Source organism: Argopecten irradians, chromosome 5 (genome assembly GCF_041381155.1).
Source record: "Argopecten irradians isolate NY chromosome 5, Ai_NY, whole genome shotgun sequence".
Taxonomy (NCBI): Eukaryota; Metazoa; Mollusca; class Bivalvia; order Pectinida; family Pectinidae; genus Argopecten; species Argopecten irradians.
Genome location: NC_091138.1, coordinates 31,329,706 through 31,355,549, shown reverse-complemented (window position 1 = coordinate 31,355,549; position 25,844 = coordinate 31,329,706). Strand labels below are relative to the sequence as shown.

The 25,844-nt window shown below is 34.5% G+C and overlaps 1 protein-coding gene across 1 annotated transcript in view; it reads right to left on the bottom strand.

The window, feature by feature from the left end:
- The window catches only part of LOC138323520 (uncharacterized), a 119,753-nt gene that overhangs the window by 68,455 nt on the left and 25,454 nt on the right, over positions 1 to 25,844 (bottom strand). Inside the window, 14 exon segments of the mRNA XM_069268176.1 lie at positions 3,105 to 3,224; positions 4,085 to 4,212; positions 10,049 to 10,242; positions 11,453 to 11,592; positions 12,536 to 12,763; positions 13,420 to 13,635; positions 15,597 to 15,730; positions 16,574 to 16,718; positions 17,287 to 17,400; positions 17,730 to 17,816; positions 20,583 to 20,744; positions 21,883 to 22,041; positions 23,245 to 23,388; positions 23,730 to 23,988. Of these exon segments, the coding sequence (XP_069124277.1) occupies positions 3,105 to 3,224; positions 4,085 to 4,212; positions 10,049 to 10,242; positions 11,453 to 11,592; positions 12,536 to 12,763; positions 13,420 to 13,635; positions 15,597 to 15,730; positions 16,574 to 16,718; positions 17,287 to 17,400; positions 17,730 to 17,816; positions 20,583 to 20,744; positions 21,883 to 22,041; positions 23,245 to 23,388; positions 23,730 to 23,988 (2,230 nt within the window).

Below are 25,844 nucleotides of genomic sequence, written 5' to 3'. Positions count from 1 at the left end.
AGTCGTTTATATGGAAATAGCCAAATTGGCCCCTTTTGACCCCGCCCCTCAGGCCCCCCGGGGGTCAGCCCCATCATTTGTACAATTTTGAATCCCCAACCTATAAAGATACTACCATTGCATTATGAGTGCTATCTCATGCTTAGTTTCAGAGAAGAAGTCGTTTATATGGAAATAGCCAAATTGACCCCATTTGACCCCGCCCCTCAGGCCCCCGGGGGGTCAGCCCCATCATTTGTACAATTTTGAATCCCCACCCTATAAGGATGCTACCATTGCATTATGGGTGCTATCCCATGCTTGGTTTCAGAGAACAAGTTGTTTATATGGAAATAGCCAAATTGACCCCTTTTGACCCCGCCCCTCAGGCCCCCCGGGGGGTCAGCCACATCATTTGTACAATTTTTAATCCCCACCCTATAACGATACTACCATTGCATTATGAGTGCTATCTCATGCTTAGTTTCAGAGAAGAAGTCCGTTTTATATGGAAATAGCCAAATTGACCCCATTTGACCCCGCCCCTCAGGCCCCCGGGGGGTCAGCCCCATCATTTGTACAATTTTGAATCCCCACCCTATAAGGATGCTACCATTGCATTATGGATGCTATCCCATGCTTGGTTTCAGAGAAGAAGTCGTTTATATGGAAATAGCCAAATTGACCCCTTTTGGCCCCGCCCCTCAGGCCCCCGGGGGGTCAGCCCCATCATTTGTACAATTTTGAATCCCCACCCTATAAGGATGCTACCATTGCATTATGGATGCTATCCCATGCTTGGTTTCAGAGAAGAAGTCGTTTATATGGAAATAGCCAAATTGACCCCTTTTGGCCCCGCCCCTCAGGCCCCTGGGGGGTCAGCCCCATCATTTGTACAATTTTTAATCCCCACCCTACCTAAGGATGCTACCATTGCATTATGGGTGCTATCCCATGCTTGGTTTCAGAGAAGAAGTCGTTTATATGGAAATAGCCAAATTGACCCCTTTCGGCCCCGCCCCTCAGGCCCCTGGGGGGTCAGCCCCATCATTTGTACAATTTTCAGTTAGTAGCCCATAAGGATGCTACCAGTCAAATTTTGTTGAAATCCGACCAGCGGTTATGGAGAAGAAGTCGATTGTTGACGGACGGACGGACGGACGGACGACGACGGACGACGGACGACGGACGACGGACGACGGACGACGGACGCCGGACGCCACGGTATGGCATAAGCTCACCTTGGTCCTTCGGACCAGGTGAGCTAACAATCAGGCTGATAATGTTCAAAGGTTGACCAGAGTAAGCTAAAATAGAAAACAATCAGGCTGATAATGTTCAAAGGTTGACCAGAGTAAGCTAAAATAGAAAACAATCAGGCTGATAATGTTCAAAGGTTGACCAGAGTAAGCTAAAATAGAAAACAATCAGGCTGATAATGTTCAAAGGTTGACCAGAGTAAGCTAAAATAGAAAACAATCAGGCTGATAATGTTCAAAGGTTGACCAGAGTAAGCTAAAATAGAAAACAATCAGGCTGATAATGTTCAAAGGTTGGCCAGAGTAAGCTAAAATAGAAAACAATCAGGCTGATAATGTTCAAAGGTTGGCCAGAGTAAGCTAAAATAGAAAACAATCAGGCTGATAATGTCGGTATCCCTTTTTATGTCAATATCGGTATCCCTTTTTATGTCAATATTGGTATCCCTTTTTGTGTCAATATCGGTATCCCTTTTTGAATTAATATTGGTATCCCTTTTTGTGTCAATATCGGTATCCCTTTTTGAATTAATATTGGTATCCCTTTTTATGTTAATATTGGTATCCCTTTTTGTGTCAATATTGGTATCCCTTTTTATGTTAATATTGGTATCCCTTTTTGTGTCAATATCGGTATGCCTTTTTATGTTAATATTGGTATCCCTTTTTGAATTAATATTGGTATCCCTTTTTATGTTAATATTGGTATCCCTTTTTGTGTCAATATCGGTATCCCTTTTTGAATTAATATTGGTATCCCTTTTTGTGTCAATATCGGTATCCCTTTTTATGTTAATATTGGTATCCCTTTTTATGTCAACATTGGTATCCCTTTTTGAATTAATATTGGTATCCCTTTTTATGTTAATATTGGTATCCCTTTTTATGTTAATATTGGTATCCCTTTTTATGTTAATATTGGTATCCCTTTTTATGTCAGCATTGGTATATCTTTTTGTGTCAAAATCGGTATCCTTTTATGAATTAATATTGGTATCCCTTTTTGTGTCAATATTGGTATCCCTTTTTGAATTAATATTGGTATCCCTTTTTGTGTCAATATCGGTATCCCTTTTTATGTTAATATTGGTATCCCTTTTTATGTTAATATTGGTATCCCTTTTTTGTGTCAATATCGGTATCCCTTTTTGAATTAATATTGGTATCCCTTTTTGTGTCAATATCGGTATCCCTTTTTATGTTAATATTGGTATCCCTTTTTGTGTCAATATCGGTATCCCTTTTTGAATTAATATTGGTATCCCTTTTTATGTTAATATTGGTATCCCTTTTTATGTTAATATTGGTATCCCTTTTTATGTTAATATTGGTATCCCTTTTTGTGTGTCAATATCGGTATGCCTTTTTATGTTAATATTGGTATCCCTTTTTGAATTAATATTGGTATCCCTTTTTATGTTAATATTGGTATACCTTTTTATGTTAATATTGGTATCCCTTTTTATGTTAATATTGGTATCCCTTTTTGAATTAATATTGGTATCCCTTTTTATGTTAATATTGGTATCCCTTTTTATGTCAATATCGGTATCCCTTTTTGAATTAATATTGGTATCCCTTTTTATGTTAATATTGGTATCCCTTTTTGAATTAATATTGGTATCCCTTTTTATGTTAATATTGGTATCCCTTTTTATGTTAATATTGGTATCCCTTTTTATGTTAATATTGGTATCCCTTTTAATGTCAAAATCGGTATCCCTTTTTATGTCAATATTGGTATCCCTTTTTATGTTAATATTGGTATCCCTTTTTATGTCAATTGATATATGTAATATTTTTTGTGTTCCTTCTTTTTAAATACTTCCAAATCCAGAGAAATGTTAATTAAACTGTGTTACTTACAGGGCCTACAGGCACAGGTAAAACCTAGGTCACTGTTAGCAGTACAGCTGCCTCCATTTTTACATGGGTTATCTGCACAATGATCTTTGATCAGCTGACAAGAAGATCCAGTATAGTCATCTGTAAAAGAAACAATATCAAAAGTGATCTTCAATGCTATTGTGCTTCAGTAGTCACCACTTGCAATGGAAGACGAACACCTTAATATAAGTCCACTGGGAGTACTTCATTATAGCCCAAATAAGGAAAAAAAGGCATAAGACCTTTACAGCCACTTGAAAACCTTTGTAACAGTTGCATAGGAAAAGAAAGAATTTAATATGCTTTCCAAAATGGTGACAGAGGCAACTGCATAGAATTTACACAGACAAGGCTAGCTGGTTTTTGGGTGTCTTAAAATATCAACACTTCTTGGGCTACCCTTACTTTACATTCATACACATACAAATTCTCAGCACCATTAGAGTAGCTGGAAACTTTTAAAATGCTTTTTCTTAAGATGGCCTCTGTAGCAGCAATCTTGAAATTTGGACTAAACCAAAAATTCACAAATTGAACCAGGTCAGGATCATTTAATATATTTCATCTAAATCACACTGGTAGAAGAACTTCTGTTCAAAATGTGTTTTCAAGATGGTGGTCATGAAGGCTATCTTGATTCTATCAATTCAAAAAATAACAATACTTAGTCAGGATTAGGTCATGATCATTTCATACAAATTTCAACTAAATTCCACTAGTGGGAGTTGCTCAAAATGTGAAAAGTTCACACATGGCAGACAATGAACTAAGCATAAAGGCTATATACATCACCTTTCAGTTAAACAACCCAAAATAACGACAAATGCAGTAATATCAATAGCCTAGCTAATATTCCTTAACTATAGCCTAATATCATTATTACTTTTGATTTATCTAATTGAGAGGCATACCATCCAAATTTATTGTGCCAGAGTTTTTAAATATTGTTACACCCATACCTGTCGAGCAATCACACTTGGCACTGCCTTCAACATCTCTACAGGTGCCTTGTACGGAACACGGCCTGATCACAGGACACACAGGTGGGAAAGTTGAACAAGTCGTCCCTGTGGTTCCTCCAAGACAACTGAATAATGATAAACATAACTGTCAGACAACTTAACAATGCACCAAAAAACAAAACAAATAAAACAAGATGCCCATGGACCTTTAAGGTCATTCAAGTTCTGATACAGAATGAAACAGAAACATAAAACACTATAAATATTGGCAAATTGCACCCAACAGGCGCTTATAGTCAGTACTAATTATACAATGTTAGCATATTACTATTATATAGCACAAAAAATGGTCCCAATGTGACAAAAGATATAAATCTTTGGTAATACACAACAAGAGGCCCAGAGGGCCTGTATCGCTCACCTGGTTTGTAATGTCATGTTCTGAATACAGGTTCATTATTTCTTTTCTGAAGGAATTTGAATATTTACCTCTTATTTCCCTATTGGGCCCTGCCCCACCTGCCCCCCGGGGGTCAAAGCCAAAATTTATACAAGTTCTGTTCCCCTTCCCCCAAGGATGTTTGTGGCCAAATTTGGTTACAATCCATGTAGAACTCTAGGACAAGTAGCGATTTATAGGATTTACCTCTATTTCCCCTATTGGGCCCCGCCCCTTCTGCCCCCGGGGGGTCAGAGCCAAAATTTATACAAGTTCTGTACCCCTTCCCCCAAGGATGTTTGTGGCCAAATTTGGTTACAATCCATGTAGAACTCTAGGACAAGTAGCGATTTATAGGATTTACCTCTATTACCCCTATTGGGCCCCGCCCCTCCTGCCCCTGGGGGGTCAGAGCCAAAATTTATACAAGTTCTGTTCCCCTTCCCCCAAGGATGTTTGTGGCCAAATTTGGTTACAATCCATGCAGAACTCTAGGACAAGTAGCGATTTATAGGATTTACCTCTATTACCCCTATTGGGCCCCGCCCCTCCTGCCCCTGGGGGGTCAGAGCCAATATTTATACAAGTTCTGTTCCCCTTCGCCCAAGGATGTTTGTGGCCAAATTTGGTCACAATCCATGTGGAACTCTATGACTAGTAGCGATTTAAATTAAATGTTGACGGACGGACGGACGGACGGACGGACGGACGGACGACGGACGCCGCGCCATAACATAAGCTCACCGGCCCTTCGGGCCAGGTGAGCTAAAAATAAATACTTCTACATAATAATAAGCGCCCCTCCCCCTTTTGAGGCCTCAATTTCAATTGCCCGGTGTTACCTGTCATAAATAAAGACCAAAACTGTATAGGTTTTAATGTTGTCTTATTTATAGGTTTGTAATAATGTTGTCATATCTATAGGTTTGTAATAATGTTGTCTTATTTATAGGTTTGTAATAATGTTGTCTTATTTATAGGTTTGTAATAATGTTGTCTTATTTATAGGTTTGTAATAATGTTGTCTTATTTATAGGTTTGTAATAATGTTGTCTTATTTATAGGTTTGTAATAATGTTGTCTTATTTATAGGTTTGTAATAATTAATGTTGTCTTATTTATAGGTTTGTAATAATGTTGTCTTATTTATAGGTTTGTAATAATGTTGTCTTATTTATAGGTTTGTAATGATGTTGTCTTATTTATAAGTTTGTAATAATGTTGTCTTATTTTTAGGTTTGTAATAATTAATGTTGTCTTATTTATAGGTTTGTAATAATGTTGACTTATTCATAGGTTTGTAATAATGTTGTCTTATTTATAGGTTTGTAATAATTAATGTTGTCTTATTTATAGGTTTGTAATAATTAATGTTGTCTTATTTATAGGTTTGTAATAATGTTGTCTTATTTATAGGTTTGTAATAATGTTGTCTTATTTATAGGTTTGTAATAATGTTGTCTTATTTATAGGTTTGTTATAATGTTGTCTTATTTATAGGTTTGTAATAATGTTGACTTATTTATAGCTTTGTAATGATGTTGTCTTTATATATAGGTTTGTAATAATGTTGTCCTATTTATTAGGTTTGTAATAATAAATGTTGTCCTATTTATAGGTTTGTAATAATGTTGACTTATTTATAGCTTTGTAATGATGTTATCTTATTTATAGGTTTGTAATAATGTTGTCTTATTTATAGGTTTGTAATAATGTTGTCTTATTTATAGGTTTGTAATAATGTTGTCCTATTTATAGGTTTGTAATAATGTTGTCTTATTTATAGGTTTGTAATAATGTTGTCTTATTTATAGGTTTGTAATAATTAAGTCTTATATATAGGTTTGTAATAATGTTGTCTTATTTATAGGTTTGTAATAATTAATGTTGTCTTATTTATAGGTTTGTAATAATGTTGTCTTATTTATAGGTTTGTAATAATTAATGTTGTCTTATTTATAGGTTTGTAATAATGTTGTCTTATTTATAGGTTTGTAATAATGTTGTCTTATTTATAGGTTTGTAATAATGTTGTCTTATTTATAGGTTTGTAATAATTAATGTTGTCTTATTTATAGGTTTGTAATAATGTTGTCTTATTTATAGGTTTGTAATAATGTTGTCTTATTTATAGGTTTGTTATAATGTTGTCTTATTTATAGGTTTGTTATAATGTTGTCTTATTTATAGGTTTGTAATAATGTTGACTTATTTATAGGTTTGTAATAATGTTGTCTTATTTATAGGTTTGTAATAATGTTGTCTTATTTATAGGTTTGTAATAATGTTGTCTTATTTATAGGTTTGTAATAATGTTGTCTTATTTATAGGTTTGTAATAATGTTGTCTTATTTATAGGTTTGTAATAATGTTGTCTTATTTATAGGTTTGTAATAATGTTGTCTTATTTATAGGTTTGTAATAATGTTGTCTTATTTATAGGTTTGTAATAATTAATGTTGTCTTATTTATAGGTTTGTAATAATTAATGTTGTCTTATTTATAGGTTTGTAATAATGTTGTCTTATTTATAGGTTTGTAATAATGTTGTCTTATTTATAGGTTTGTAATAATGTTGTCTTATTTATAGGTTTGTAATAATGTTGTCTTATTTATAGGTTTGTAATAATGTTGTCTTATTTATAGGTTTGTAATAATGTTGTCTTATTTATAGGTTTGTTATAATGTTGTCTTATTTATAGGTTTGTAATAATGTTGTCTTATTTATATAGGTTTGTAATAATGTTGTCTTATTTATAGGTTTGTAATAATGTTGTCATATTTATAGGTTTGTAATAATGTTGTCTTATTTATAAGTTTGTAATAATGTTGTCTTATTTATAGGTTTGTAATAATGTTGTCTTATTCATAGGTTTGTAATAATTAATGTTGTCTTATTTATAGGTTTGTAATAATTAATGTTGTCTTATTTATAGGTTTGTAATAATGTTGTCTTATTTATAGGTTTGTAATAATGTTGTCATATTTATAGGTTTGTAATAATGTTGTCTTATTTATAGGTTTGTAATAATGTTGTCTTATTTATAGGTTTGTAATAATGTTGTCTTATTTATAGGTTTGTAATAATGTTGTCTTATTTATAGGTTTGTAATAATTAAGTCTTATTTATAGGTTTGTAATAATTAATGTTGTCTTATTTATAGGTTTGTAATAATGTTGTCTTATTTATAGGTTTGTAATAATGTTGTCTTATTTATAGGTTTGTAATAATGTTGTCTTATATATAGGTTTGTAATAATGTTGTCTTATTTATAGGTTTGTAATAATGTTGTCATATTTATAGGTTTGTAATAATGTTGTCTTATTTATAGGTTTGTAATAATGTTGTCATATTTATAGGTTTGTAATAATGTTGTCTTATTTATAGGTTTGTAATAAATAATGTTGTGAGATTTATAGGTTTGTAATAATGTTGTCTTATTTATAGGTTTGTAATAATGTTGTCTTATTTATAGGTTTGTAATAATGTTGTCTTATTTATAGGTTTGTAATAATGTTGTCTTATTTATAGGTTTGTAATAATTAAGTCTTATTTATAGGTTTGTAATAATGTTGTCTTATTTATAGGTTTGTAATAATGTTGTCTTATTTATAGGTTTGTAATAATGTTGTCTTATTTATAGGTTTGTAATAATGTTGTCTTATTTATAGGTTTGTAATAATGTTGTCTTATTTATAGGTTTGTAATAATGTTGTCTTATTTATAGGTTTGTAATAATGTTGTCTTATTTATAGGTTTGTAATAATGTTGTCATATTTATAGGTTTGTAATAATGTTGTCTTATTTATAGGTTTGTAATAATGTTGTCTTATTTATAGGTTTGTAATAATGTTGTCTTATTTATAGGTTTGTAATAATTAATGTTGTCTTATTTATAGGTTTGTAATAATGTTGTCTTATTTATAGGTTTGTAATAATGTTGTCTTATTTATAGGTTTGTAATAATGTTGTCTTATTTATAGGTTTGTAATAATGTTGTCTTATTTTATAGGTTTGTAATAATGTTGTCTTATTTATAGGTTTGTAATAATTAATGTTGTCTTATTTATAGGTTTGTAATAATGTTGTCTTATTTATAGGTTTGTAATAATGTTGTCTTATTTATAGGTTTGTAATAATGTTGTCTTATTTATAGGTTTGTAATAATGTTGTCTTATTTATAGGTTTGTAATAATGTTGTCTTATTTATAGGTTTGTAATAATGTTGTCTTATTTATAGGTTTGTAATAATTAATGTTGTCTTATTTATAGGTTTGTAATAATGTTGTCTTATTTATAGGTTTGTAATAATGTTGTCTTATTTATAGGTTTGTAATAATGTTGTCTTATTTATAGGTTTGTAATAATTAATGTTGTCTTATTTATAGGTTTGTAATAATGTTGTCTTATTTATAGGTTTGTAATAATGTTGTCTTATTTATAGGTTTGTAATAATGTTGTCTTATTTATAGGTTTGTAAATAATGTTGTCTTATTTATAGGTTTGTAATAATGTTGTCTTATTTATAGGTTTGTAATAATGTTGTCTTATTTATAGGTTTGTAATAATGTTGTCTTATTTATAGGTTTGTAATAATGTTGTCTTATTTATAGGTTTGTAATAATGTTGTTGTCTTATTTATAGGTTTGTAATAATGTTGTCTTATTTATAGGTTTGTAATAATGTTGTCTTATTTATAGGTTTGTAATAATGTTGTCTTATTTATAGGTTTGTAATAATGTTGTCTTATTTATAGGTTTGTAATAATGTTGTCTTATTTATAGGTTTGTAAATAATGTTGTCTTATTTATAGGTTTGTAATAATGTTGTCTTATTTATAGGTTTGTAATAATGTTTTGTCATATTTATAGGTTTGTAATAATGTTGTCTTATTTATAGGTTTGTAATAAATAATGTTGTGTTATTTATAGGTTTGTAATAATGTTGTCTTATTTATAGGTTTGTAATAATGTTGTCTTATTTATAGGTTTGTAATAATGTTGTCTTATTTATAGGTTTGTAATAATTAATGTTGTCTTATTTATAGGTTTGTAATAATTAAGTCTTATTTATAGGTTTGTAATAATTATGTTGTCTTATTTATAGGTTTGTAATAATGTTGTCTTATTTATAGGTTTGTAATAATGTTGTCTTATTTATAGGTTTGTAATAATGTTGTCTTATTTATAGGTTTGTAATAATGTTGTCTTATTTATAGGTTTGTAATAATTAAGTCTTATTTATAGGTTTGTAATAATGTTGTCTTATTTATAGGTTTGTAATAATGTTGTCTTATTTATAGGTTTGTAATAATGTTGTCTTATTTATAGGTTTGTAATAATGTTGTCTTATTTATAGGTTTGTAATAATGTTGTCTTATTTATAGGTTTGTAATAATGTTGTCTTATTTATAGGTTTGTAATAATGTTGTCTTATTAAGTATCTTTTCATTTTTTATTCTTCAATTTTTAAATGCCCTAGGCTCTTATTGGGTCAAATACATTATAGTTAATAACACTACCTGCAGAAGTAGCCATTGTTCATGTTGTAACATTCTCCTTCGTTTAGACATGGTACACTCTCGCAGAAGTTGACAGGCGTGCTACAGTCTTGACCTGTCCATCCAGTGAGGCAGTCACATGTGTAGGTGTTGTCACCATCTGTGCAGTTTGCTCCATGCATACATGGATAACTAGCACACTCATCAATATTCACCTGTAAACAAGTACATGAATGTATGAACATCTTATTAACAGCCAGGGTTATTTAAAGATGAGCCAGTTACTCAGAGCAAAAGGAAAATGGCTCAACTAAGGTCAAGGTCAATGTCTGGCCATTGCCTGATGTGTTTTTTTAACTTTGGAACATGTACCCATAACCCAGCCATATGTGGATTTTTGTCATAATAACTAATGATATAAGATATAAATTCAACCTTTAATATGTAGTTTTGGTTGCAAAGGAAAAAATTGCTTTAATATCATTCAATTGTCTAATTTTAAATACCCTTTAAGAAAAATCTCGCGCATGAATTCTTTGAGTGAAAAAACATCATTACGCACTTTCCTTCATCAAATAATTTTCACTTGTGCTGTCCCTGACCCAGAGTTGGAGGAGGCTATGGTGATTAACATATGTTGAACACTGCAACCACTCAGCCACAACATATTTATCTTTTAAATTGATAGCTAACTATCAAGTTTAATTACTTTATACACTGCTATGCTCTTGGCTTTGAGTTGAGAATTTACTCTTGCAATGAAGAATAAAGGCTTTGTCTCTACCCAAGACAATTCAAAGTCTATCAAAACAAAATCGCACATTGAATCACAATGATCTTGGAATAATTTGAATGATTACAATGTAAAATTTTCTCAATCTCTAATGACCATGGCTGTACGTGACAGGAATATGGCGTATGAGAGAAATACATTTTTAGTCTAATCATAGCTTTTGTATGCATTGGTATATTAAAGCAGTTAAAGTATGGGGTTGAGGGATATAGCAAGTTTCTGGTTTCCCTCGAAAAAATTATCAAATTTTATCAAAATCTATCAAGTAGTTTAGGAGTACGCCGGGCAAAGTTGTGTCTTGACAGACCGACAGATAGACGAACGGACAATTCCAATATACCCCTAACCACTTAGCTTTGTTGCGGGAGGCATAATTAATTGTGCAGACGCCTTAATCATTCAGCCATTCTACTTACTGTGCAGTTTTGACATTAACAATAGGCTTAAAGTGCAATGAGATGCCTTTATCATTCAGCCATTCTACTTACTGTGCAGTTTTGACATTTACAATAGGCTTAAAGTGCAATGAGATGCCTTTATCATTCAGCCATTCTACTTACTGTGCAGTTTTGACATTTACAATAGGCTTAAAGTGAAATGAAACGCCTTTATCATTCAGCCATTCTACTTACTGTGCAGTTTTGACCTTTCCACCCATCTTCACAGTTACACATGTAGTCATTAACTTTATCCATACATCTATCAGCAGCTTGAATATGGTCTCCAGTGCATTGGCCTACACAGTCATCGATGTTAGTTTGACATTGGTCTCCTACAAACAAGTCAAATAAATAATGATTAAAATGGGGTACATTTGTTCCTTTCCATTTACATGTATATGGTGGATGAAACTCTTTAACTGTATATGCCAATGGCCCCCTTCTAACCTATTTTGAACCGTCACAATTAAATGGTTCTCCATTTTTTGTCATGGCAACAGTATTTAATGTAAATTATGTAATGTGTCAAATTATAGATTATCATATGAAACGACTTAAAAACTAGCTATTTACCAGATATAAAGTCAAACCTACCTGTCAAACCAGATATAAAGTCAAACCTACCTGTAAACCAGATATAAGTCAAACCTACCTGTAAAACCAGATATAAGTCAAACCTACCTGTTAAACAAGTTATAAGTCAAACCTACCTGTAAAACCATATATAAGTCAAACCTACCTGTAAAACCAGATATAAAGTCAAACCTACCTATAAAACCAGATACAAAGTCAAACCTACCTGTAAAACCAGATATAAAGTCAAACCTACCTGTAAAACCAGATATAAAGTCAAACCTACCTGTAAAACCAGATATAAAGTCAAACCTACCTGTAAAACCAGATATAAAGTCAAACCTACCTGTAAAACCAGATATAAAGTCAAACCTACCTGTAAAACTAGACATAAAAATCAAACCTACCTGTAAAACCAGATATAAAGTCAAACCTACCTGTAAAACCAGATATAAGTCAAACCTACCTGTGAAACCAGATTTAAGTCAAATTGACCAGTAAAACCAGATATAAAGTCAAACCTACCTGTAAAACCAGATATAAGTCAAACCTACCTGTAAAACCAGATAGAAGTCAAACCTACCTGTAAAACCAGATATAAAGTCAAACTGACCAGTAAAACCAGATATAAAGTCAAACCTCCCTGTAAAACCAGAAATAAAGTCAAACCTACCTGTAAAACCAGATTTAAGTCAAACCTACCTGTATAACCAGATTTACAGATGCACTGCACACCGTTGGTTATATCTTGACATATTCCGCCATTTTGACATGAATCCGGTGTACAGTCTATTACATCATGTTGGCATTGTGAACCAGTGTAGCCTTGGGCACATATACACTTTCCATTAGCGTAGACACCTTGGTTGCCTTCATTACAACAGTTCCCATCTATACACGGATCATTTAGTATACACTTGCCATTAACATCTGAAAATATGTAAAAAAAAATATATTTTGATAGCCTAAAATCTCAAGCGTGAATCAAAAATAGGCCGGAAAAGTATGCCTTTCACTTTTTACAGTCAAATATATCTTATTTACACTGTACATGAAAGTAAGCCTTAACAGTTTCCCTACATTGAAATATATACATGTATTTCAAAGATAGGCAGATCCAAATGAAATCTATAAACCATTTGATTATCTAAAATAACACATTTTGTTCATTTACAGATACTTTTAAAGTATTTATATGCTTTATAAAAATGATTGAAAGAATCATGCATTTTATGTTTATGTCATATCTCGTTGTTTATCATAATAAACGGCCATTTTCAATTCATATCATGTTGTTGGTTTTCATTCACATACTTTGTCCAACAAGCTAGCCCTTGTCGACATTAAGCGCCAGTATAATAACTGATATGCATTACAAGGATAAGGACAGAACACTTTGTAATATGCAAATACAGAATAACCAGGTTTAGGTCTACAAAACTAGCAATAATCATGATACTTGCTATTCTTCAGTTCAATTAAAAGCTTTACCAGAAACCATGGAATGAAATTGACATGAAAATGTTGTTTTGCGCATGAAAAAGTGAATGAAAATAATTTTGTAAACAGTAGCATTGAATTCGTACCTAGCTGATAACCGTCGTGACACACACAGACAGACACATGCTTATCATAATCATTATAACATTCAGCATTTGGACATGGGTCGGTGGTACAGAAATCAGCAGCAACTGTACAGCTTGGGCCACTGAAACCTGGCTCACAGTCACATCTGAACCCATTCACCTCGTCCACACAGGTACCGTTGAAGGCACAGGCTGCTGGGTTGGCAGCACAGTCATCTGAAAATTAGATTAAAAAAATCTGTTACAGGAAGATATCTACATTTCTTTCACAGTTTGTTTTTTGTTTGTTTGAGTTTTACGGCCCATCGACAACTAAGGTCATTTAGGGCCAAACTACAAGTCAGGCATTAATATCAGGATAAAAGGTCAGTGTAAGAAAAGGCAAGTAAAGATTAAAACACAGATTTTAAACGTTTATTTGATAAAAAAGGTTTGCATGGGATAAAAAATTCGGCTAAAACACACGAGAAAACTCATGCAAAAAGTTGATAAAACGATGAAATGTTGTGTTGATACGATGAAATGTTGAGTTGATACGATGATATGATAAGAAAAACGTTCATATTTTATCTAAAATACCGATTTCTTTGAGATAATTAAAAATACGATTATGTCTCACGGCATGAAACAAAGTGTACATGTCGGAGACATCGTAGTGCTTATCTCGTATGTGCTTAAAATCAATACAGTGCACTAAAATATGCTCCACTGTAAGAGGAGAATCACATGCATGGCATGTGGGAGGATCCTCCCCTCTCAATAGATAGGAATGTGTAAAATATGTGTGTCCAGTTCGGAGCCGAGAGAGAACAACTTCCTCTCTGCGGTCTCTCCGACTGGACAGTTTAGGATTAAGTGTAGGTTGAATTTTAAACAGTTTATTGTTTGTTTCCGTAGACCACCTTTGTTGCCAATGGTGTTTGATGGCTGACTGAATTGAAGGTTTGATGTCGGTGTATGGTATAGTTTCAAATCTGTTTGTGCTAGGCAAAGAGCAGTCTTAGCTGCTTTATCAGCCTGTTCATTCCCCTTTATACCCACATGACTGGGAATCCAGAGATAAGTAATTTGAGTTTTAGAAGATAATCGAAATGTTCGGATTAAAAGATTTTGGATTAGAGTATTTCTAGGACATCTTGATTTCAAAGCCTGAAGAACCGAAAGAGAGTCTGAACAGATGATTGCCTTTTCAATGCGGTGTTCTTCGATGTGGTCAAGAGCCAGACCGATAGCACAAGATTCCGCAGAGAAAATAGAGGCAACATCTGGAAGTCGGATAGAGGAACAGTGATTAGATGTACAGCATGCTGCCGCAACTTTATCACCATCTTTTGAGCCGTCAGTGTAGATCTTAACATGATCAGGGAAAGCTCTGATGCACACAGAATGTTTTCCCAGGAACATTTGTACAAGCAGAGTCTCCTGTCTCTGATTTTCTGTGACAGAAACAAAAATCTTTTACAGAAAGATGTCTACATCGGTATAGCCATTATTTTCACACAAGAGACCAGGTAGAGGCTTAGTTTTTCACAACAGAGACCAGGTTTGATTCCTGGTCGGGGGACTCGACAGGAATGTGTATTTTCCCTTGTTCTTCTACACTGGGCCCAACTAAATAACCCATGGAAAGTAGTTAAGAGAGTCTCGGGTTGAAATTCAGGAAATCTCAATAAAAATAAAGGGAGAAGTGTTAAATGAGCAGGTCAGTGTGGTTCATACAGTGTTATAAATACCGTCTCTGTCACGCAACTGATGGAGAATGCTTCTAAGGCTCAGTCGGTAGAGCCATAGTTTGTCACATTGGAGAGCGGGTTTGATTCCTGGTTGGGGGCACTTGACAAGAATCATGTGTATTTTCCCTATTCTTCTACACAAGGAAAGTCTGTCTCTGGATTAATTACAGTGACAGAAAAGATATCTAATCCTTTTACAGGAACATACACTGAAACTATATTTATTTTAAATATTTATGATAAAACAAAACTCAATTTCTAAGGTGATGAAATCACTAAACAATAGTTTTAATTGATGCAACTTGAAATATCATTTCCCAAGCATTCTAAGGTCTCTGGGCCATTTCATATCAACCTTATTTTTATTTGTCACTCTATATACTTTATAAAAGACAGATATAAATGTATGTAGAGTTTGTAAACATCCATCAGAATACAACTTACCTATATTAGTTTCACAGTCGTCCCCAGTGAACCCTGGACGACAGATACATTGTTTGCGGACAGACCCATAGGCTACACATGTTGCTTGGTTCTTGCAAGGTGTTCCAGCACACAAGTCCTCGACACGCCGGCAGCTGTAATTAATATCAAAAGCAAACTTAAGATTTTTGAAAAGGTCTGTGTAATCAAATCAATAAAGGAAAACCCTAATAGTATAACAATAGTTAAATAATCATAAAATATGAGAGAGAGTTTAAATCTCACATTATACCCATGGCAGTGCTAGATTTTTCTACCTCGTCCGATCTCTCTCGATTTTTGGCAGAATTTTACGCCATTCATGTAACAGTCCACGTATGTGACTTCAATTTTTAAATTGGTGACGTCACACACTTCAAACAATCAATGTTAGAAATATGTACATTCAGTCATTTACCATGTATTGTTTGGTTATTTTTAATTATTAAAACAGTATGCACCGATTGATCATCGTTTTTCTATGATATAACCGAACTACAGTTTTACATTGAATGACTAAATTCGAAGTGCATACGAAGTGCTCAATCGACTTTGAAACAGGAGAGCCAAGATGTGATTTTACTCTGAACACGTTTATAAATGGTTATATTATAACTTAAAGGCGCAAGAAAAAAATCTATTTCCGGCAAGTGATCAAGATCAGATATCTCAGTCTTAAGAGTTATAAACACTTAAAAAATTAACAAGAGTTTAGATAAACATGATAAATAACAGTCACTTGTCAGGGAACCTCTTTTTAATTATTGGATTTCTTTTGCAAATTGATTAATAACATTACTTTTTTGAAAGGTCAATGTATTTAAAGCCCCCTCAGTTCTTTTTCAAAATCTTATTAATAAGTACCCTGGCACTTATTGTATTGAATACATTTAAGTTTGTTTTGAGATATTGGGGCCAGGATCCACCACACGAAAGTTATTTGAGAAATGATATATTACAAATCTCCAGCGTATCCTCCTGTTGTCGGACAGAGACACTCATAGGTCACAGTAGGGTTAAATACACTCCTGCATGAGCCAGCCTCACACTGGTGTGATCCACATCCATCAGCTAAACTAATATCACAGTTCTTACCGGCATACCCTATAACATACCAAATTATCATTTAACATCAAATAACAATGGGACTAATTCACGTACCATGTGATACCTGAAAACGATTGTGTGGGGCTATTGTTTCATTTGGTGATGGAATGACACTAAAAGATGACATCCTGCACTAACTTCATTTCAGCGGAGTTAGGTTGCATCATCACTGGAGATATGAGTTACGTAGGTATATCACATGGTACATGAATTAAGTCCCATTAACGGACAAAAACCTGATTTTTATATACATGACAAAATGATGGTTTTATATAATTTCATAATGACAATAAATCTTTGAAAACTAAGATGGATTCTCAATAGAATCTAACATATTGTTTTGCAAACCGAAGAAAAATTTACTTGAATATAAATCACTACATAAATATACGCAAAAGTAAAACATTTAAAATATTATTAGCCTACTGCGGGATATTTTCTATAAATATAAATAAAGGTCAAACTGCAATGATAATACAACTTTATAGGCCCATCTTTATGAAGTCTTTGAGTGAAACATGTCTGGACTTTGTAGATGAAAAACTATTAAAAAAAAATAACTTACCGCTGTAACAGGTACAGTTGTAGTCAGTCCCATCCAGATTATTACATTGCCCATTGACACAAGGAGAAGTAGCGCAATAATTCAACATATTATTACAAGTACTACCCGTGTAACCTGTAAACAAAACACAAAACAAAATTACCAAAAGAATAAACGTTACGTAAATTTCTTTCTACATTTCTACTGAGTTGAAAAATTTTGTTTACCTGCTTCAAATATGAACAGGACGACTAGGTGATCAATATTTGCTCACCTAGATACAGGGTGTATATAAATCAATGTTTTAGCAAAGAGTTCTATACAAGTAGATATGTCCTTGCATGGACAGGAAAATCTATTATTAGTAAAAATGACTTCGAATTTCCTCCAAAATTTGGCTTTGCTTACCTTAATATGGCAGAGAGTCATTGTTTACCTGAATAAGTCAATGCTTGTTTGCTTACCTGCATTGCATGTACAGAACCCAACATGGTTGATCACACTACATATTCCATTTCCATTGCATGGTGTAGTTGTGCAATAGCTGGAAGCTAGAAAAGAACATGAAATCAGAAATGTGCAATAGAATCACAAGTGTTACATTATAACATTTTCCAAGATGACAGTGCATGATTACAAAATTTCATTAATTTGACCATATTGGTTGTATCATTTCAACTAATTGTATTTATGATTTAATTAGATCCCATCTCGGCCTATTTGTGATGTATTTTTTATATAATAGATGAATGTTGAGATTGCAAAGGCATCTCAAAATTGGCAAACGCTTGATAATAATTTCATTATGGCCATAAATCACCAAAATATACCAATGGCCAACTGATACCTCCTTTCCATTTGAGACCATGCTATGGCAACCACGCAAATTTTCCTTAACTATGTTCCTACGGTTGCTGATATATGTGCCATATATCAAATTATAAACATTCATTTGTAGCAACGCACTTGTAATACTTATGTAAATCATGTCACTAATTTTAAACAAATTGATCTGAATTTCTGTATTTGCATATTACACATTATCTGTCCTTGCGGGTAGATATTGATTGTGACATCAATGTGTTTGCAAGCGTAACGTCATACTTTTCAGAGAAAACGATGTGAATTGCGTTGACAAAATCATGATGTAACAATCATTACCTACCCGCAAGGCAGCTAAATCTGTAATATGCAAAGACGGAAAAGTACAATAAAAAAAAACAATCTCTGAATATAAGTAAACTAGATAAAATGGCAACAAAGACCTTTGCGAAAGAAACCTGCATTCTGCATTCACAGCTGCCAAGTTTTTCTTGAAGTTGATCCAGTCGTTCTATCCTTTACTTTTATTCTAACGTGATCTTTCATGATGGGTACAGAGACAATCATACGTGATAATTTAATTGTACGTTTTTTTCTGAAAAGTATGACATTACGCTCGCGTCACAATCACTATCTACCCACAAGGTCAGATAACTTATGATGATAATATACAGTCAAACCTGTCTATAACGACCACTGAAGGGGAGACACAAAAAAAGGTCACTATAGACAGGTTGCCTTTATAGACAGGTTGAGGCTTTCTGCCAACCAGCGAGCCAGTAAATAAAACATATTTTTGGTAATTGTAAAAGGAGCGGGTCGGTGTGACTTGTAAATAGTGTTAAATACGGTCTCTGTCACTCAGCTGACGGAGCATGCTTCTTTGGCTCAGTCGGTAGAGCCGTAGATTTCCACGCCGGAGACCTGGGTTCGATTCCTGGTCGGGTCACTCGACAGGAATGTGTATTTTCCCTGTTCTTCTACATTGGCGCCCAACTAAATAACCCATGGTAGGTGGTTAAAGAGTCTCGGGTTGAGATTTAGGAAATCTCAAGAAAAACAAAGGGAGTAGTGTAAAAGGAGTGGGTCGGTGTGACTTGTACATAGTGTTAAATAGGTCTCTGTCACTCAGCTGACGGAGCATGCTTCTTTGGCTCATTCGGTAGAGCCGTAGATTTCCACGCCGGAGACCTGGGTTCGATTCCTGGTCGGGTCACTTGACAGGAATGTGTATTTTCCCTGTTCTTCTACATAATGCAAAACAGACCTGCTATTGAATATTTATCGATATATTACCATGCATTATGTAAGAACTAATCGTATCAATATTTTTCTGTAATTTGTGTTCATTTTACTTTTTATTGTTTGGATGGGGCCTTAAAATGCAATAGGAATTTCGATCATAACAAAATCAACTCATTTTGATACACACTAGTTGTAGATTTTTCCAGCTATAAACACAACAATTACCTAATTACTGACTTGACATGGCCTGGAATTATCTGTGCAAGATTAATTTACGACAACGTATGCGTGTAATATTTTTTTACAACACTTTCTCGCTGGCAAGTCGTATGTAATGTTGCCGTGTAACCAGTTTTGACGGATTAATCTCGGGACATGAAAGATAGATTTGGAGGCGTTTTCTCACAATATATAGCTTCAAAACTATTAAAATCACAATGCAGGTACACATATTAACTTTCAGTAGCATTTCTACCAAGTAATGGGACCGTATTTTATTGATAAACACATCGAGAATACCCGTGTTACATCGGGCGATAATCCGACTGACTCTATAATCGTTAAGAAATCGAATGTAAATTTATAGGCCTAATTTGAAAAAGGTTAAGTACAGGTCATTTCTTAGTATTATTACAATGCTAAATATCGACAATGAATAACGGAACACATTGAATAAATCGGCATGTTTTATTTTGCCTACCGTATCATCCGAGTTATGGTTTCAAAATCACGCTTTACGAGTGATCTTTTCATGCTCATGGCGTTCGCGACCAAACATAATTTCAGTGTTTGATAGGCATAAACGGTCGTTAAAACTTCCATCTTCAAGTCGGCAAACATATTTGTACCTCAAATGTTACGACCGCTAGGTTATAAACCATACAGTCCTGTATAAACAATTCATAGCTTTGGCTTCAGTAATGGCTGCCATTTGCTTACTAAGGGAGTTAATTACCGGAAGTATGTCAAAGGGACGCTACTACACACACACTGTACTCGGTACTCGAAAAGTCGATCTCAGCGATCCGTCGTTAGACAAATTTGACAGGGCTAAAATGACCGATTGCTGGCCGCATTAGACAGGTGGTCGTTATGCAGAATGCCACTATATAGTAAAAATGCACGAGGAGTCTAAAAACCGGTCGTTATATACAGGCGGTCGTTATATACAGGCGGTTGTTATATACAGGCGGTCGTTAGAGCAGGTTTGACTGTATGAATCTTACCCTAGAGCACAAACAATCTCTTACCTATACACATGGATGAACTATTGCTGCCCACAGCAGATGTTATTTCATCTGTAGAACATTCCATGCAATGTGTCTGAGCTATTGAATCCTGGTAGAAATTCATAGGACACTCTGTACATGGCTCGTAACCAGTGGCAGAAAACGATCCAGGTTGGCACTGGGCTGATTTATAAAAAGAGAAGTAGATATGTACTATATCTATAGATCAAGGCTAGCTATCACAATTAAACAATGAAAACAAATTTCCTCAAAACAACTTTTATGAAAACCGATTAAAATACTTCAAAGAACCAGGCCCCAGGATAACGAAACAGACTTAAGTCCAAAACTGTCTTAATTTTAGACTTAGCCAATCAAAGATGATGTTACAAAAAATTACGTCATTAAAAAGACATTTATAATTAGTCAAGCCAAAAGTTAGGACTAAGATTCTGTCATGATCCTCGGGCCAGAACGAGAAACATTATTTTAGAAAAAAAAATTCTCATTGAAGGAGAAATATATTATCAAAAATGATCAAAATTTGTTCTTAAGCGTCAGCCAAGAGCCAAGATTTTACTTATTTTTGGCTGAATAAGTATGGAGAAGGCTTTACATTCATGTTGTAATATCCTGTGCCCATTCTTAAATATAGAGGTTTTTGAGACAAAACAAAATCTGTTGTATTGTACATCAATCAAATAACAAGCATGTAGGTAATAAACATATGTATAGAAAAGATGATTCCCTTGGAAATGCCAAAAAATGGCATGACCACTGTACCGTAAATTACAACTTTGTATGCTTTAACAACAACAGTGCAAAGTAATACCTTATTCACTGTAATAAGCGCCAAGGGCGCTTGAAAAATTGAAACAAAGGAAGGGCTTATTTGTGAGCCAAAATATAAGTTGTGGACGAAAGAAATCTGCAATTTTTTAACTCTTTCTATACTCAAGACACATTAATCTGTTACCGTAAATATGCATATGCCTTTTATCCTTTGAGTCACACTATCAAGTCATGATTAACATGTAAAAGACTCACAAGTTCATGTAATATGGGACACAATGCTGATGTCAGAGGCATCACATATTGTATAACATTGTTAAATCCATGGGATTGCGCATGTATACAACTTCAACTCCTTCTCCAGAAAAAAAGGGGGGAGGGGGGGCGCTTACCAGGTATAGGGGGAGGGGTGCTAATTATGGCAAATACCGTAGTTTTACTTATTCACCCTGAAATTTTATAATGAACAGGTCTAGTCTTTCACTTAGAAGAGTATAAATGTGTCTTCAGGGGTTAATGATTAACATACCTTTGCAATCAGTGGATTGGCTCATGCCAGTTTTGTCGCCTGTGCTGGTGTCGGAAGGACATGATTCACAATATGTAGAGTTAGACGAGTAAGAATCTTTTTCACAGGGATAACACGGGGGAAAGCCATCATCAGATATAAAGCCTGGAGGGCAAGTTTCTGAAAAAAATATGTCATTTATAGAAATTAGAAAATGCATTAAATTACTGCAATGATAATCAATGTATAAATGACAAAAACACTAGAGTAAGACATTCTGTATTTGCATATTACAGAGTTATCTGCCCTTGTGGGTAGGTATTGATTGTGACATCATGTGTTTGCAAGCGTAACTTTTCAGGGAAATTAACATGAATTTTGCTCACAAGATAATGTGACAATATAATGAATACCTACCCAAAGAGGGGAGGGGGGAGGGGGTTTAACTCTGTAATATGCAAAGATGGAATTTCCCCACAATATATTGACAATGGTATCCTAGAGATCTCCTAGGTTACCACAGTCTGCGACGTCAATTGTTTTTGGTGCTAGTCATTTGAACTAATGAACCCAAAATTTAACCAGGATGACTATTTAATCACTAGTCCAAATTAAATATACAGCTGTTTTCCTTAAGCACTTCAGTCATGACCAGTTTACTATTTTTGAAAACAAATTCTCACACAATGATGCACCCCGACTGAAATAATCATATACAGAATGCGCTCAAAATGTATTGAAAATATTACTGCAATTGACCACCACTCTTGTAAATATAGTATTTACTATTTACTGATTTTATTCGGGTGAGAAGCCACTAGTCTAATCCGACGACTAGTTCATTAAAATTAGCACTAGTCCGGTCGTAACATTTTATAATTACTATTCATGGGCATCGGACTAGTGCTGAAAGTCGCAGACTGCTACCATCTCCATTGACACACTATTTCTTTTGACTACTAAGTTTTGCTCTTTCCATTTCAAAGCATTTTCACGAAGATAAATATTGCAAGCTTCAAAATAAGGTAGACCGTCCCTTCTGGTTTCCTCTGAAGGATTTCGTTTATTTTTCAATTTTTTTTATTTTAGGTATACCCTGATCACAAAAAGCACACAAAAATCATATGTCACCAGGTTAATTTTTCATCCAGGGTTACTTAAATATATGTACTTATATAAAACTTTTTTAAAACTAAAGCTGGATCAATTCATTATAAAATGTCAGGGTTGAATGGTACTCCTACATGTGTATGAGGCCTTACTCCACCCTGGATATTTGACACAATGTCAAAAAATATCTCGTCATGTTAACCTTTAACATCAAACAATGCTATCAAGGAGTTTCACTGTATCAATAGATATTTCCCATACATACATACATACCTATGCATTTCTCCTTGGCGGTGTCAGGTGCAGTTCCAGCACCACAACTTTTACAGGATGTTTGCCCAACTAGATCTTGGTACATTCCATCGGAGCAGCTAACCGCCATGTCATTTACTTCATAAGTGCCGGTCAGGGTTGGAACTGTAATATTTTAAAAAAGATACACTTTTTAGCTTCAAGGATTTTAAAAATCATTTACATATAATTGTAAACCATGCATTAACAATTAACCACCTTTGTATTAAGAGCACCTGCTTTTTGAGGTTCCTATGACTCTTCCTAACAGTTATTTCTGTATTTTGTGCAAAACGCCACATAATTAAGCCAAATTATGACCACATCCAAAATATGCCAATTTACGGTATGTATGTGTTATTCTACCCAATTTTTACAAGACACTGCCATATTGTTATATTTCAAATAAACTGAAATTAATGCTATGAAGGGCATTAAGGATTGTTGTACAACACCAGGTTTCTTACCACATTCTTGATTTGTGACTGTTGTTCCTCTCAGTACATATCCTGGAGTAAGACATGTATTACCACGATCAATAACTTCTGATTTAGTGTAGTCAGGTGTCACAGTCGCTTGTCCACCAGTACAGGTAATTGGACTAGTCGGATTTGTGAGTGGAGACAGAACGGGTACATCTATTCGAGCATTAACAGAATCTGCACAGATACTCTTGAACGCTCCAAGTGTATCAAGGTCCAGTGTGATAGTTATGAGAGAACTTATCTGAAATATAGGAAACAAGAATTATCTTTGCCCAAAATTCTGAATTTTACATATTACAGAGGTATCTCAGTGCTTAGGTGTAGGTATTGTAGTTGTAGAGGGTTTAGTCTTTCATAAAAAGTTCAGCTATTCTTTGTAACTGATACAAAATTAATGTTCAAATGTGATGTTACCTTAATTCAACCATCCTCAATACTCTAGGGATTATGATCACTTACAATCTCTACTCCCCTGGACTCATCCTTGATACTCCAGGGGCTCCGACCACATACAATCTCTACTCCCCTGGACTCATCCTTGATACTCCAGGGGCTCCGACCACATACAATCTCTACTCCCCTGGACTCATCCTTGATACTCCAGGGGCTCCGTCCACATACAATCTCTATTCACCTGGACTCATCCTTGATACTCCAGGGGCTCCAACTACATACAATCTCTACTCACCTGGACTCATCCTTGATACTCCAGGGGCTCCAACTACATACAATCTCTACTCACCTGGACTCATCCTTGATACTCCAGGGGCTCCGACCACATACAATCTCTACTCACCTGGACTCATCCTTGATACTCTAGGGGTTCTGACCACATACAATCTCTACTCAAATGGACTCATCCTTGATACTCCAGGGGCTCCGACCACATACAATCTCTACTCCCCTGGACTCATCCTTGACACTCCAGGGGCTCCGACCACAAGCAATCTCTACTCCCCTGGACTCATCCTTGACACTCCAGGGGCTCCAACCACATACAATCTTTACTCCCCTGGACTCATCCTTGATACTCCAGGGGCTCCGACCACATACAATCTCTACTCCCCTGGACTCATCCTTGACACTCCAGGGGCTCCAACCACATACAATCTTTACTTCCCCTGGACTCATCCTTGATACTCCAGGGGCTCCAACTACATACAATCTCTACTCACCTGGACTCATCCTTGATACTCCAGGGCTCCAACTACATACAATCTCTACTCACCTGGACTCATCCTTGATACTCCAGGGGCTCCAACTACATACAATCTCTACTCACCTGGACTCATCCTTGATACTCCAGGGGCTCCGACCACATACAATCTCTACTCACCTGGACTCATCCTTGATACTCCAGGGGCTCCAACTACATACAATCTCTACTCACCTGGACTCATCCTTGATACTCCAGGGGTTCTGATCACTTAGGATCTCTTTACCCCTGGACTATCTCATAGTAAAACTGAAGGCAACAGGAAAGAACAGGTTAACTAGTCCTTTGATTTACATCAAAAGAATCGTATAAGGATACACTGTGGTTGACTGTGTTTGAAGTAGGGTGTCCCTCTCAGAAGTACTTGTTCTGTACAGGTTTGTAAAAAATCCAGATCGCGTAAAATGCACACATAAAAATGAACGAAAAATAGGGCTAGTAGACTTCTGATCAGGGCTAGTGAAAAATTGATGCTACTAGCCCTTGGGCTATAGTGCAAAATTTTCAGAATTGTACACCCCTGCTCTCTGTAGTCTTCAAGGGAAATCTTTGCAGGCCTGTGATTGGTTCAGATTTGTTGCCTTGAGCTGTCAAATCAGTTTTTCTATAAGGTAGTCGAGGGGTATACATATAGATATTGTAAGTGATCTGAACCCCTGGAGTATCAAGGATGACCTTCAACATATGTCTCAATAAATTTGTACTGCCAAACCTTATGTGATTTATTAACTGTTACAGTAGAACAACAATGTTGATAATGAATTTATTTCTTAATGTACTACTTTAAACCAAATTTATTTGTGGCTACTAAATTTCACGATTTCAATTTCAGAACAAGTTCACAAAGATGAACTTTCCAGAATTTGAAAATCAAATGCAAA